General features: G+C 38.5%; 1 protein-coding gene across 1 annotated transcript in view; it reads left to right on the top strand.

The window, feature by feature from the left end:
• ACSS3 (acyl-CoA synthetase short chain family member 3) overlaps nucleotides 1–13,236 on the top strand; it is a 71,089-nt gene that overhangs the window by 17,789 nt on the left and 40,064 nt on the right. The window contains 4 exon segments of the mRNA XM_035551752.2: nucleotides 3,992–4,126; nucleotides 4,394–4,534; nucleotides 6,000–6,080; nucleotides 6,176–6,271. Of these exon segments, the coding sequence (XP_035407645.1) occupies nucleotides 3,992–4,126; nucleotides 4,394–4,534; nucleotides 6,000–6,080; nucleotides 6,176–6,271 (453 nt within the window).

Here is a 13,236-nt window from a genome sequence, read left to right as displayed (position 1 = left end):
ACCCTGCAAAATAAATATGAATAATGGATTTTTTCAGACATGGTTTTTGAAAGCTCTTCAGGCTAAAGCAGAATTACAATTTGCACATGAACAACAGTTCTTTGAAATGCAAAATATAAGAGACACCCAAGTTTTTCAAAACTATCTTTTATCATCTTCCATTGAGGTCAGAAATACTGTATTCCTCACTTATTTACAGTTGACGCAGTCAGGGATTTTAATAAGGCATCCTTGAAAAAATAAGTTGTTATTTTGTAATAGTTTATTCTGAATAAGACATAGGTCCTGTGCACAGATGTGGCTATAAATGGTTACACCTACTTCTCATCATAATGCAGCACCTACGGGAGCATGGAGTGATGAGAAGCAGCCAGCATGGGTTTATGAAGGGCAGGTCCTGCCTGACTAACTTGGTCTTCTTCTAAGACAAGATGACCTGCTTAGTAGATGAGGGAAAGGCGGAAAAGGCCGTGGATGTTGTTTACCTTGATTTTAGCAAGGCATTTGATGCCATTTTTCACAGTATTCTCCCGGAGAAATGCAGCTCAGGTGTACAGTTTGCTGGGTGAAGAATTGTCTGGAGAGTCATAGCGAATGGAGTTCTGTCCAGATGGTGGCTGGTCACCAGTAGCGTTCCCAGGGCTCAGTATTGGGGCCAGTTTTGGTAAACATTTTTATCAATGTGGGTGAGGGAATTGAGTGCACCCTCAGTAAGTTTGTAGATGACACCAAGTTCGGCAGGAGTGTTGATCAGCTTGAGGGTAGGAAGGCTCTGCAGAGGAATCTGGATAGGCTGGACCGATGGGCTGAGTCCAGTCACAAGAACTCAACAAGGCTAAGTGCTGGGTCCCGCACTTGGGTCATAACAACCCCATGCAGTGGTATAGGCTGTGGGAAGAGTGGCTGGGAAGTTGCCTGGCAGAAAAGGACCTGGGAGTGCTGGCTGACAGCTGGCTGAACGTGAGCCATCATTTGGCCCAGGTGGCCATGAAGGTCAATGGCATCCTGGTCTGCATCAAAAATAGTGTGGCCAGCAGGACTGGGGAAGAGATTTTTCCTTTGCACTTGGCACTGGTGGCACTGCGCCTTAAGTACTGTGTTCAGTTCTGAGCCCCTCACTACAAGAAGGACATTGAGGTGCTGGAGTGTGTGTAGAGAAGAGCAATGAAGCTGGTGAAGGGACTAGAAAACCAGGCTTATGAGGAGTGACTGAGGGAACTGGGGTTGTTTAGTTTGGAGAAGAGGAGACTGAGGGGAGACCTTATTGCTCTCTACAACTGCCTGAAAGGAGGTTGCAGTGATGAGGGTGTCCATCTCTTTTCACAGATGACAAGTGGTAGGATGTGAGGAAACGGCCTCAAGTGGCATTAGGGGAGGTTTAGATTGGATATTAGGAAGAATTTTTTCATGGAGAGGGTGGTTTTGTGTTGAAATGGGCTGCCCAGGGAAGTGGTGGGGTCCCAGTCCCTGAAGGTATTTAAGAGACATGTGGACGTGGCATTAAGGGACATGGTTTAGTGATGGGACTCAGTAGGTCAGGTTGATGGTTTGTTGGACTTGGTGGTCTTGAAGGTCTTTTCCAGCCTAGATGATTCTATGATTAAGACTGCAGGCTCAGCTGCTAAGACTTAATTGCCTTATAATATTTGCAGTCCTGTCTTGTCTTGAAGCACTATTTTTTTTAAATATGTTTTTAGAAATGTATTATAGATTAGAAGGCAGTATCTTGCTCTTTATTTTTTACTTGTATGGTATGATTCAGGTCTTTGTGTACAGCAATGTATAATACCTGACGGAAATAAATGTGCATGGCTCATGTAACTACATAGAGCAATACCAATGCAATGAAAGCGCAAGAAATTTGAGGACAGGCTTGTGATCAGATGTGTGGCTGGGGCAAGAAATGGAAAGAGCTTTGTGTGTTGAATGGCTGGTTGGGCACTTGAGTGCAGAATCTCTCTGTAAACGTCTTCATGATGGTACTGACGTTTTGTACCTAAAGCTTGCCTGTTTTCAGTTTGGGCTTTTTGCAGCTTTCTGAGTTGGCCTGCTAAAAGCATTAATTGCTTCTTCTAAACCTTGCCTTGTGTGCTGCTAGACACTATGGAAGAATTTGCAGAAGGAGCCTTTACAGTAGAATAAAATTGTTGGTCTAGTATTATTGGACCTTGCTTTCTCTCACTTCTACTTCTTCATATTTTTTTTTCTACAGCTCACTATCTCTGGCATTCCTTCTCCAGCAAACCTCAGAACTTCTCTGCTTTTCCATCATACTAGTTGTATTTCTATATAATCTATCATGCAGGACTACATGGAGCCATGGAAGAGGTGGGAAATGGGTGTATAAAAGCAATATGGGAGTGGAGGTACAGGGGAAATAGTATCAGTGGACAGAGAGGTAAAACACTAGAAAACAACCAGTTATGAACCTTTGATTTGCAGAGAGTGATCCATGATGCTTACAAGCAATAACCCTCACTGGGGAAATACATCACCTTAGCCAATGTAGTACTGACTATATTTAGACTTCCTTGCTGCTTACAAAGTAGTTGATGAGCGGAGGGGGCACAATTTACAAATGACTGTAAACCTGGCATTGACAACAGTCGTTCATTGTAACAATTGAATAGAAACATGTTAATAACATACTAATTATATCTAATTCCAGGGTAGCCTCTGGATGAATTTTCAGTTTAACTGCATTGTATTGTATCATCTTTTACCAAAATCGCTGCATCCCAAAAGGGAAAGATGACAAATGCTGAAGTTTTAAAGCTCATCAGAAACCTTTATTTTGAGTACAAGCTAATTAGCAAACTTCCCTGAATGGCAGATTTAGATAGGAAACATTTTGTTATTATTTGAAATAATTTTAAGAATAAATTGTAAAAAAACAATCTGTGCCTTCTGTGCAAAGCTTAATGAAACCTTAACTGTGGCATTGTGGTTTGTGCCTACCTAATGAGATTTATGCTAATGCATACATTTACTAAACTAGTTGGATCAGACTGAGGTACACAAGATAAATATACTTCTAAAACTCCAAAAGCAAAGAGATTGAAGGCTCATTCTTCTATAATTAAAATGTGTTCTAACATATAGTTTCTTTGGTGCTACCCTTTCCTGAAATACAAGAAATAAAAATACTGATCTTGGGACTTAAATCAAAATTGTTCGTATGCAGTGAAGTGACATTTTTTGCCTTAGGAAATCTTGCATCAGCATCTTACTAAGGTTGATTTAATAAAAAATGTAATGGAAAAGCTGGTAATTTTCTAAATCCACATCTGGAAATAGAAATTATTCTAAAAAAAAAAACAAACAAAAACCAAACCAACAAAGCAGAACTACAGAAATTTGATTTTAATGGGATTTGCATCCTGAATCCTGCAGCCATCACTTGAAAGACTCTCGCTTAAATTCCCTCATGTGCTTTATGACTTTAGCTTATTCTTTTCTGGTATTTCTATTTTTTTGTCATCTCTTGTTTGTTTTCTTTTTTCCTCTTTCCTCCTCTTACCCTCCTGTGTCATTTAATTGCAGGCTGAGAAAGCCACCAAAGTGCTATAGCTAGTTGTGTTCAGACAGATAATTAGGAAGCAGGCTAACTAGGACAGGTGATTGTTGACATCGCTGTAGAGCTTTTCCTTAGTGGAGGGCTACATGGAGATGGGGTTTTCTGTCTGATCTGATTTTGTGCAATTTACAAGAACTTAATGTTGTTGCTCAAATTTGGTTGAAAATGGTGAAGAGTGTCAGAGTTATTGGAGTGCTGCAGAACAAAAAACAGATGCATGGACAGCAAGATCACACAAGCTTTGTTTCCTTAGAAAACTGATCTAACCCCTGGTTCTAATTATATGAAGATAGATTTTCTATATTGAGTTTCGTTAACCAACTAATTGCATGGAAAACATGTTATTAGGTTACATATACTTTATAAAAATATATTGCAAATGTATATATCAACAGTCTAACTTCTTCATTTTAGCCCAAACTTATTGTAACAGCAAGTTTTGGAGTTGAACCGAAAAGGAAAGTGGAATACGTATCACTCCTAGAAGGTGCACTTGCAAGGGTACAAAACAAACCTGAGAAAGTTCTCATTTACAGGCGACCTAACTTGGTGAGTGTACAGTTGAAGTGCCTTACCGTTAACTTTCAGATATATTTTTAGTCCATGTGTCTTCTCTCTTCTACAAGTAAATTTTTTTTATGTATGTGTTCTAGTTTGGTTTTGTATTTTATGGGGAAAACTTAAATGCATAATATTTACATAGTAAATAGAACTATTGCTATTATACAGAAAATTTAATAGTATGGTTTTTTGGACCCATTTACATTTTATTTCATCTGTTTTTCTTTTAACTTTTTTCTGTTTTTCAATGGGCAGGGACATGTTCCTCTTGCCCCAGGCCGCGATCTTGACTGGGAAGAAGAGCTTTCAAAAGCACAATGTTATAAGTGTGTCTCTGTTCCTTCAGACCATCCGCTTTATATTCTGTATACTTCTGGAACAACAGGCTTGCCCAAGGTAAAGGACTACCTGTAGTCTAACTGTTTGTAACCTATTTGCAGTTCCACTTGAGGAGAATATTTAATTAAAAAGGTTGAAAATGTTTACCGGAGCTCACTGCTATAAATGATTAGCACTGCTAGAAATGCTTTAATCTCATTTATTCATATTTTTCTACTTCAAAGTCCAGGAGTAAATTGTGTTTGTTTATTTAAATAGTAGTAATATAAAAATATACTTCATTTAGCCCAAAATATTCATACAATAAAAGCTTGTGAGGATAGCAGAATGTCTTCCATCCATGAATATCTTCTGTACTTTAACTGAGATAAGCATAGGATGGTCCTTTAATGGCAAGATTAGTTAATATATCACTACTACGATAGCATTTATTGCTGAATAGTCTTTGCTTATTTGTTATTTACATATTAGCTAATCTTCTCATAGATGAGATGTAATGGATGGCATTACACATTAAATGGAATTAGGCATCTTCTAGAGGCTTGTGTTGCTGAACAGTTCTGAGACGATAAATCCCATGAAGATGGAAGTTAAGATTGAGTAAGGTTGAAAATGAGCATAGGGCATTGTTTGGAAATGTTTGCTTTCAAGTGTCAATTAGTCTTAATGATCTGTTTTTAAAAGATCTTATTTTAAAAGCAAACTCTTTGTGTTTGCTTGGTTCTTATAATTCTTTTATGAAAAGTAGTTCAATCTGAATGTGGTTTACCAGCAGTGATCTCACTACCACAAATTCGGAGCCAGTATCACACTGGTATGACTTAAATCTAAGTGATCATGCAAGTAAAATTGTTCAGTTGTGATACCTTCATAGCAAAATTTCTGTTAATCTCAGGGTGGAGACTGAGTTAGAGACTGAGACTAATAAAGGCAAACAGCTTTCTGAAATTCACAAAGCATTAGTTAATCATTCTCTGTTGTGGCAATCTCCATTTTAATGAGTTAATGTGTTTCAGTGGTGCCCAGGTTCTTGGACAAGGTCTGAAATAATGCATGCATGCAGAGAGAGTAATTCACCCCAGTTGTTTTAGGCGTTGGCTGTTCCACAGGTGCCCCTTTTTCTCTGTTGATACCGGGATCCAGGGAGACTAGACAATAAGTGTAAAGTATGACTAACATTTAGATGGATAAAATGAGGTAAAGATTTGATCTCTTATATTTTTGGCAGCATATGTTGACTAAATATTTGTATCTGATTTGAATGAGACAGCTTCAGTCTTTGTTAGTTGTCTTCTGAAAAGTCTTGTCATAGGACTTTTTTTTTATTTCTTCCCAAAATTACTTCTTCAGTTGAAACATTAGCACAAGCATATACTTGTAAGAAAGGATCTTTTTATTAAGTGAGGAGTATTGGAATTGGATAACTTTAAGTCTGTTACTGCTAAAAATTCAAATTTCATTGAAGACGGGCATATTATTGCATCCTTTAAATGGTCTTAAACATTTAAATTTTCTTATTTAGGGTGTAATCAGACCAACAGGTGGCTATGCAGTAATGCTGAACTGGACAATGTCAGCTGTATATGGACTCAAACCTAGTGAGGTAATTCTGTTTAAATGTCATATACATTTTTTGGAACTTGTCTTTAAAAAAAAGCACACACATCAATATTCTTATTTTTTTTTATTTCATTTTAGGTGTGGTGGGCAGCTTCTGATTTAGGCTGGGTAGTTGGCCATTCCTACATTTGCTATGGGCCTCTCCTTCATGGGAATCCTACAGTTTTGTATGAGGTAAATGTGTACTACGAACTCTGACATTTTTGCAATAAGTGCAATGTGGAATTAGGGTACTGCATTTTCTTTCAAATTTTTCTTCCCAGGTTGTTTCAGAATTAAAGTATTTTAATCGATTTCATCAAACCTGGCCTCTTCCATTACTGGCTCATAGTACAAATGTAGTTTGTGAGCCACTTCCAGTGACTTCATGGGCAGCCTGAGTAGCACACAGAGAAGTTTGCCCTCCTGTCTGATGACTGCAGTGGAGAGTAAAAGCTGAGTACTACAGATTCTAGGGCTGATTCTTGGATCAGCATCAAGGCAGAAGATGGTGCCTGAGCTGGAGCTACAGCAGAGAGTCTGGGCTGTTAATTAGCATTTTCTGACGTGGTCTTAACTACTGTTATTTTTGTAAGAGAGGAGACTGTGCCTTCATAGCTGTGTGAAAGAGTATAGTAAAGGCATGTCCTGCTCTCCGTTGACATGTTCCTGAAAGTGCAGTGGTTAATGGTACAAAGGGAGGGCAAAAGATAAATATAATAGGACTATAATAAGGAATTAATATAATAGGATGCATGCAGGGACTTGCACACAATTTAAATACACAGGGCCATCGGGGTCTTTAGCTGTAGCACTTCTTTTTCAGCAGCTGAAGTCCTTCCCAAAAGATGTTTTCTGTGAAACTGAATGTCTGACACAACACTTGTACCAAGAGTGTTTTGTCTCTTTCTTAAAAGTTACATTTTCATAGTTGTCATCTTCTTCCTTAGGTAACTCAAGGTCAGTCGAGTCTGAAGGGTGGAAATGAGGGGTAATGATCAGTTGTTTGGCTTCATAGATGACACTGCTGAAATCTGTCAGAATGATGGTCCATTTTAAAGGTCAGCTGTTGAAAAGGCAGTATCTCCTCCAGCTGATGATCCTGATGATGCTGTTTATGCCTGTCCGTTCTTCATGCCATATATATACACATTATTGCCATATATTTAAATAGTGTGTATCTCTTCAGAGTTTATAATTCCCCTTCTATTGCATTATTTCCTAAAGAAAGCTTACTTCATTATCCTTCATATTCATCTGCTTCATCTGTGTGACTGGTGATGGTCACTGGAGCAAGGAACTCCAAAACAATAAAGAAACAGCAGGCTGTGGCAGTGTTCCTGTGACCTGGGGCTTCAGCCACAGGCCGTTAGAATACCTTTGGTAGGAATCTAGCAGTCAATGTTGTGTGTTGCATGGCTGGGAATGACAGATTCTTACTGGATCTGAGCTGGAGGCAACTGGGAACTCTGGAGCCAGAACTTCTCTCTCTTTCCTCCCCTTACCTGAAACCTTGAACATTTCAAGGCACCTGAAGCCAAGACTCAGTGACATTCAAGGCTTGGTCCTTAGGCAATGGAACTCAGTGGGGTGGAGGACAGACTAGTCCAGTTAGAGTAGCCTGCTGCATCCTAACTTGGGTGCTCAAAAAAGCAATCATGTTACCTTACATTCTCATTTTTTTTTTTTTTTTAGGAGTTATTGCTGATTTTGTTATTGCCAGGCAAGAAGGTAACAGTGTTGCTTGGACCATCTTTTTTATTCTTCAGGTAGTGAGTCCAGCATCCATCAGTGATAGTGAAAGAGATTTTATTTAAAAGTACCTGTATTGCTAACTCTTAAACATGCTGAGACTTGGTTGCCTGCATTTTCCTGACATTAGGAATTCTGGTTATATCCCAGCTTCTTTGACACCATGCAGAGTAAAGCCCACCTAGTAATTGTCTGTTTCAGTGGTCTTACAGGCAGTAAGTTGTATTAGCTTGTCCTGGTTTTGGCTGGGATAGAGTTAATTTTCTTCCTAGTAGCTTGTATGGAGGTGTGTTTTGGATTTAGTATGAGAATAATGCCGATAACACTGTGATGTTCTGTTGCAGAGCAATGCTTACGCTCATTCAAGGACTTTTCAACTTCTTGTGCTGCCCTGCCAGTGAAAAGGCTGGGGGTACACGAGAAGCAGCTATGTGAACCATGTCTGTGACACTGTATGAGCTCACCTTCATGTTTCATGTTACTGTTTCCCATGATATTAAGTTTATTTTTGTCCGTGTGTGTAGGAAGAAGAAGATTGGTAATCTCTCACAGAACAGCAGAGTTGCCCAGCTGACACCTGTGTATGTTGCTTTGTACTTTTTTTTTTTTGTCATTTTTGTAATGGAAAAACGTGAAATAAGAAACAAAATGCAATGTTTAAAAGCATAGAAAACTTTGAGGTCTTAAAAATGCGGTATGGAATTTAGTCTCGTCTCTGTGGTTTTACTGATTTCTTCTCTTCACTGAAAGACTCCAGGTAAAGTGGTAAGCTGTTGTATGGAACAGAAAATGATATTTTGTTAGGGTATTTTTCTTCTACGTGTTGTGATCTCTAAGGTCTGAGGCAAATAACTGTTTTTTAGCGTCTAGGCCGTGAATGATTTTTCAGTAATCTCTCAGGAAAGCAGGCCTGCAAAACAAGTATTTTTTTATTAAATATTAAAGTACACAGATTGATAACAGTAATTTTTTTTTTCTTTTTTTTCCTAAACAGCTAAGTCATAGAGAATCTCACATACTTTAATATTTCCAGCCAACTGTAGCAACTGGAGGAAACTTAAACAAATTGTTATTCTTAATTTCAAACCCAATTTCCCTTCGGGAAAGATGAAGTTTACTGACTTGCTTAATGCATCAGCATTCAGCATGAAAGCTTGAAGTGAATTTATTATTTTCCTGTGAAGATGACAAACAGTCTGGACACTCCTTTTAGCATTATGAGGTGACAGAAGAGACAACTGTGAGCAAGCTTTGGCTCTGAAAAGTTAACTAAAGTTAAAATTTTGCATACAGAAGTATTCAGTATCCAGTTTTTACCTGTATTTGTCTGAGGTGGAGAGGTGAAGAAGAGCAGTCTGTGTTTTGCACACAATGTCCCACAAGATTCCATTTGTCCTTTCACTTTTAGGTGGTAATGATCTTTGCTATTACACCTATAAGCTGTGTAAAAACTCTGTAAAATCTTTGGAAATTCAGTATCCTTAAGCAAAAAGCTGTTACTTATTTTGATTTTGTCCTGTTTTCTGGAAATGAAGGCTTAAAAGGATGTGTGGCCATCACTGTAGGCTATATTTAAATACTAACATGCCATCCCTCAATCTTGAACCTACTTTTCCAGCAACTTAAATGATTTGTATAGGTGATCAGAGTTAATGTTAGGTATCTTCAAAACTCAAGAAGCTGAAATATACTCTAGGAAAATGATATATATTATTTTCTGAACTTCCAATTGATGACCTTTTTTTTTTTTTTGGTATTGGAAAGAATAGATTAATAAGTGAGGCTAAATTTCTGGTATATAGTCTCCACACAAGCTAGAAATCTTTGTTTTCTTACTTCACTTGGATTTACTCAGATAGGGTAGATCTTCTGGGCAAAGTTAAGAGATAGACATGCAAACAAATCGTGGGGAATGCTAACAGCACTGGTGCTAGCATTTAATATTACTCCCTGTAAGTAAGGCATATGTTATTGATTAAAATACCATTTACTCAGGCTAACACTTGGAGGAAAGGGGACAGATAATCTGACGTCCCTTCTGATGCTGCTCATTGTGCAGCATTGTAAAATAAAATCTCTTCATTATTGCTGCTGCTAAACAAAAATATGTTCACATGAGAACGTGCTGCTTCACTGTAAAATGAAGACAAGGCCACTCTTGTAGCCAGGCCCAAGAGGGAGCTGTCTACAGACAGGCTTCTCCGTTAGGATTAGCTGGTGAAGTTTGTTCTGCAGCCAAGGGTTACGTGCAACACAACACAGCCTTTAGGGCCAAATTTTATGTGCAGCACAGCACAGGCCTGCACCTCCTCAGGTCAGCTGTTAAATGGATTGCTAACTTTGTGATGTGCAATAGTCTTCCAGTTCAGATCACTTTTGGGTTTGGAGTACATGAAGGACTGTACCGTTGACTGCTTTGACTAAAGGTTTTGTAGACTGAATTCTTATTTATATGTGTATTCATTTGAGAATTCTCAGCATGTGTTGCTAGGAGCTGGTGCTTGCAGTGTCAGTGTGTGTCGTGCGTGTGCATTCTCATACGCAGGTGTATGTCCATCAAGGTAAACATAAATGCCATGTTCCTATATAAATACTAATCTCTTTTCTCACCCTTGTGTTTGTGTTCTTTAGATTTCTAAGTGTATTTAATTATCCAGAGTTTTCAGTTGATTTGTTCATCTGTTCCATCCACTAGTCAAAATGATTTTTTTAATTTTCTTTTTAGAAATCTAGTTTATGAATAACATCTTCTTTTAAGCTCCTTTGCTGTTTAATTAAGAAATTTTGGAGGCAGTGAACACATAACATATTTGGAGTGTATTGACACTAAGTATGTGAGCTCAGCTGAAGTTTGGAAAAGAAAGAAATTAAGCACTTTTCTATGTTGATTTTGTGATTTGGACAATTTACCTAATGTTGCGTACCTTCCAAACCCCATCTCTATCTTTACTTCATTTCCAGGTATGCAATTTTGGGGGTTTCAGTGGCTTAGGGAGCTCTACAAATAATAAAACAGAGAATTCCAGTAATAAATGTCTTTCATTAGAAAAACAAAGAAAACGGAGTAAAGAAAAAAGAAATAGTTGTTACTCCTTTTCAAGTTTAATTCTTTTATAAAGGAGTTCCATTTTCTAGTATGGAAAAAAAGCACCATACAATGGTTTCCCAGTGGACCGATAGAATTTTAAGGCTGGGGACCACCATGATTGACTTTTCTGATATTCTGAATAACACAGAGCAAAAACTTCAGCCCCGCTCTGTTAAGCAATAACTTCAGCACCGCTCTAGTTAAGTAGAAGAGGAAAGCGGTGTGGGTAAATGACATTTTCCCAGACATAAGGAAAAGACTTGGATAGTTTTATAGTATCTATTCCTGACCACTGAGAACATTAAAATTACTGCATGCATTTGCCAGAAGAGAATCATGAAAGTAAATACTGCAATGAAGATGTTTTCATTCTAGAAGGTATGGTGTAACACAAGAAGAAATGATGAGGAAAGCAGTGTGTTCCTTCAGTAGTCTCTTACATGATTGTCGTACAGTGGGGTTTTATCTCTGTGAATGCGTGAGGATCAGGATGGTTATTGTAATTATAAAAGTACCTCTGAATTTAAAATGTTTTTGGAAAACAAAAAGTATAAAAATAATATTTTTTCAACAATAAATAATAAAGAAGAATCAGCGTTAGTGGCTGGTTGACCTATGTGCCTGGTTTGTGATTTTGCTCTTAGTGAGGTCATTATTAAACAGTAATAGTACATTTCCCATCTTTCTGTCTCTAAGATGCCACCAGTGGAGCCTTCAGACAGTGTTCATGACATCAGTGACTTCTTTCTGAGGATTAAAAATGGGAAGAAAAGAATTCTGTACACATAGGAAGAAAAATGATGTTTATGAAATGGAATAGCATATAACTTTTCCTCTGTTCAGAAGATTCCCTCAACAGTGAATATTTATAAATTTGTAGTGAAAATTTTTTTTCTGAAGATAGCCTAATGCCAGATTTTGGGTTAGGGAGTATCAGCAATGTTCTTCAGGTAAGAGGAAAGAAGACCTCATCACATTTGACCAAGGACAACCATGGTTAAATGTAGACAGGACTGACTTACTAGCCACACTTCTTAGAGTGATTTGTTTATTTTTAAATGACATCATTTGACAACTCGTCATTTTAATAATTGCTATAGAAACTACATGCTTTCAGTTTTTACTTGCTACAAAACCATTGTCAGGAATGTGAGAACAGTAATGAATTCCTTTGAATACACCAAGTATGTTTTTTATCTGTCCTGGATTGTTTTTCTCTAAAGAATGACAGACTTCAGATATAAATAAGCTACCTGAAGTCTCACAGCCCACTCTGGGTTGTTTGTGAGGGTTGGATCCCAAGCGAAAGGGTAGCAGGAAGAGGAAGTCTAGTTTCTTCTTGTGATCTGCAATGCCAGGAAGAAGGCAGCATTGTCATTACTGCAATGCTCAGGACGTGGAATTACAGCTAGGGGAAGGAAGAGGACGATGCCCATGCCTGCCAAGGAGCTGTGCCTTGAGGACTTCCTTTGAGTGGTCTAGGACAGAGAAGGAGCTGTAGTCCCACACAGAGCTGTAGTGAGACATTTCTGTGCGTGGGGAGCCTTCCCCACAGCTCTCGCAGGGGTCCTTCCAGCCACTGCTCTTGCAACAAGCCTACAGCCTACACAGCAGCAGCAGCAGCAACTGAAGGGTCCAGGTTTACACTTACTCTGCTTTGGCACATTTCTTAGCTGCTTGGGACATCCAGCCTTGCTGTGGTTCTTGTAAGCCATTATCGGCTTACAAAGAAAGCACTGTCCCTGGAGTTTGCCAGTTCTGCCATTGCACGTATTGGTCGTATTTGCGGAGTGAACTCAGTAGGATGTGTCATCTCAAGTCCGTAGCGAGGGGTTGGCAGCAGGGCTGGCAGCAGGAGGAGGAACACCTCTATGAAGATGTTCTTTTGAATCCTGATACCTCCTTGGTGTCAGCAGATTTTAGTGGCATTGAGCTCCATGTATAATATTCGCTATGCAGAGAGAATTTCCTCATCATGAGTTGAAGTTTATCTTTAATTGAATAGCCTCATTTGTTAGGAGTCAGTCAGAAAAGGAATTGCTGAGCTGTTATTGATGTGTAGTTGGTTATTTTATTATAGCTTTTTTAACATGTCTTTTTTCTTAAGTAATCCATCCCAATAGCTTCTGACTTTCTCCACAGGAGGACTTTTCTATCCCCTTGATCATCCTTGCTGCCTATGAATTTTCTTTCATAATCATGCATTATCCATCAACACATTCTGCCTCAGGATGTCTGCTCAGTTGGTAGACATTTGATAAACTACATGCTCAGTCTAGGTACTTCCAGAAGGAAAGACATCCCTATCTGTCTGTCATTC

This window comes from Cygnus atratus, chromosome 1 (assembly GCF_013377495.2).
Source record: "Cygnus atratus isolate AKBS03 ecotype Queensland, Australia chromosome 1, CAtr_DNAZoo_HiC_assembly, whole genome shotgun sequence".
NCBI classification, from domain to species: domain Eukaryota; kingdom Metazoa; phylum Chordata; class Aves; order Anseriformes; family Anatidae; genus Cygnus; species Cygnus atratus.
Note: the sequence above shows the minus strand (reverse complement) of the source record. Positions and strands in the feature narration are given on the sequence as shown.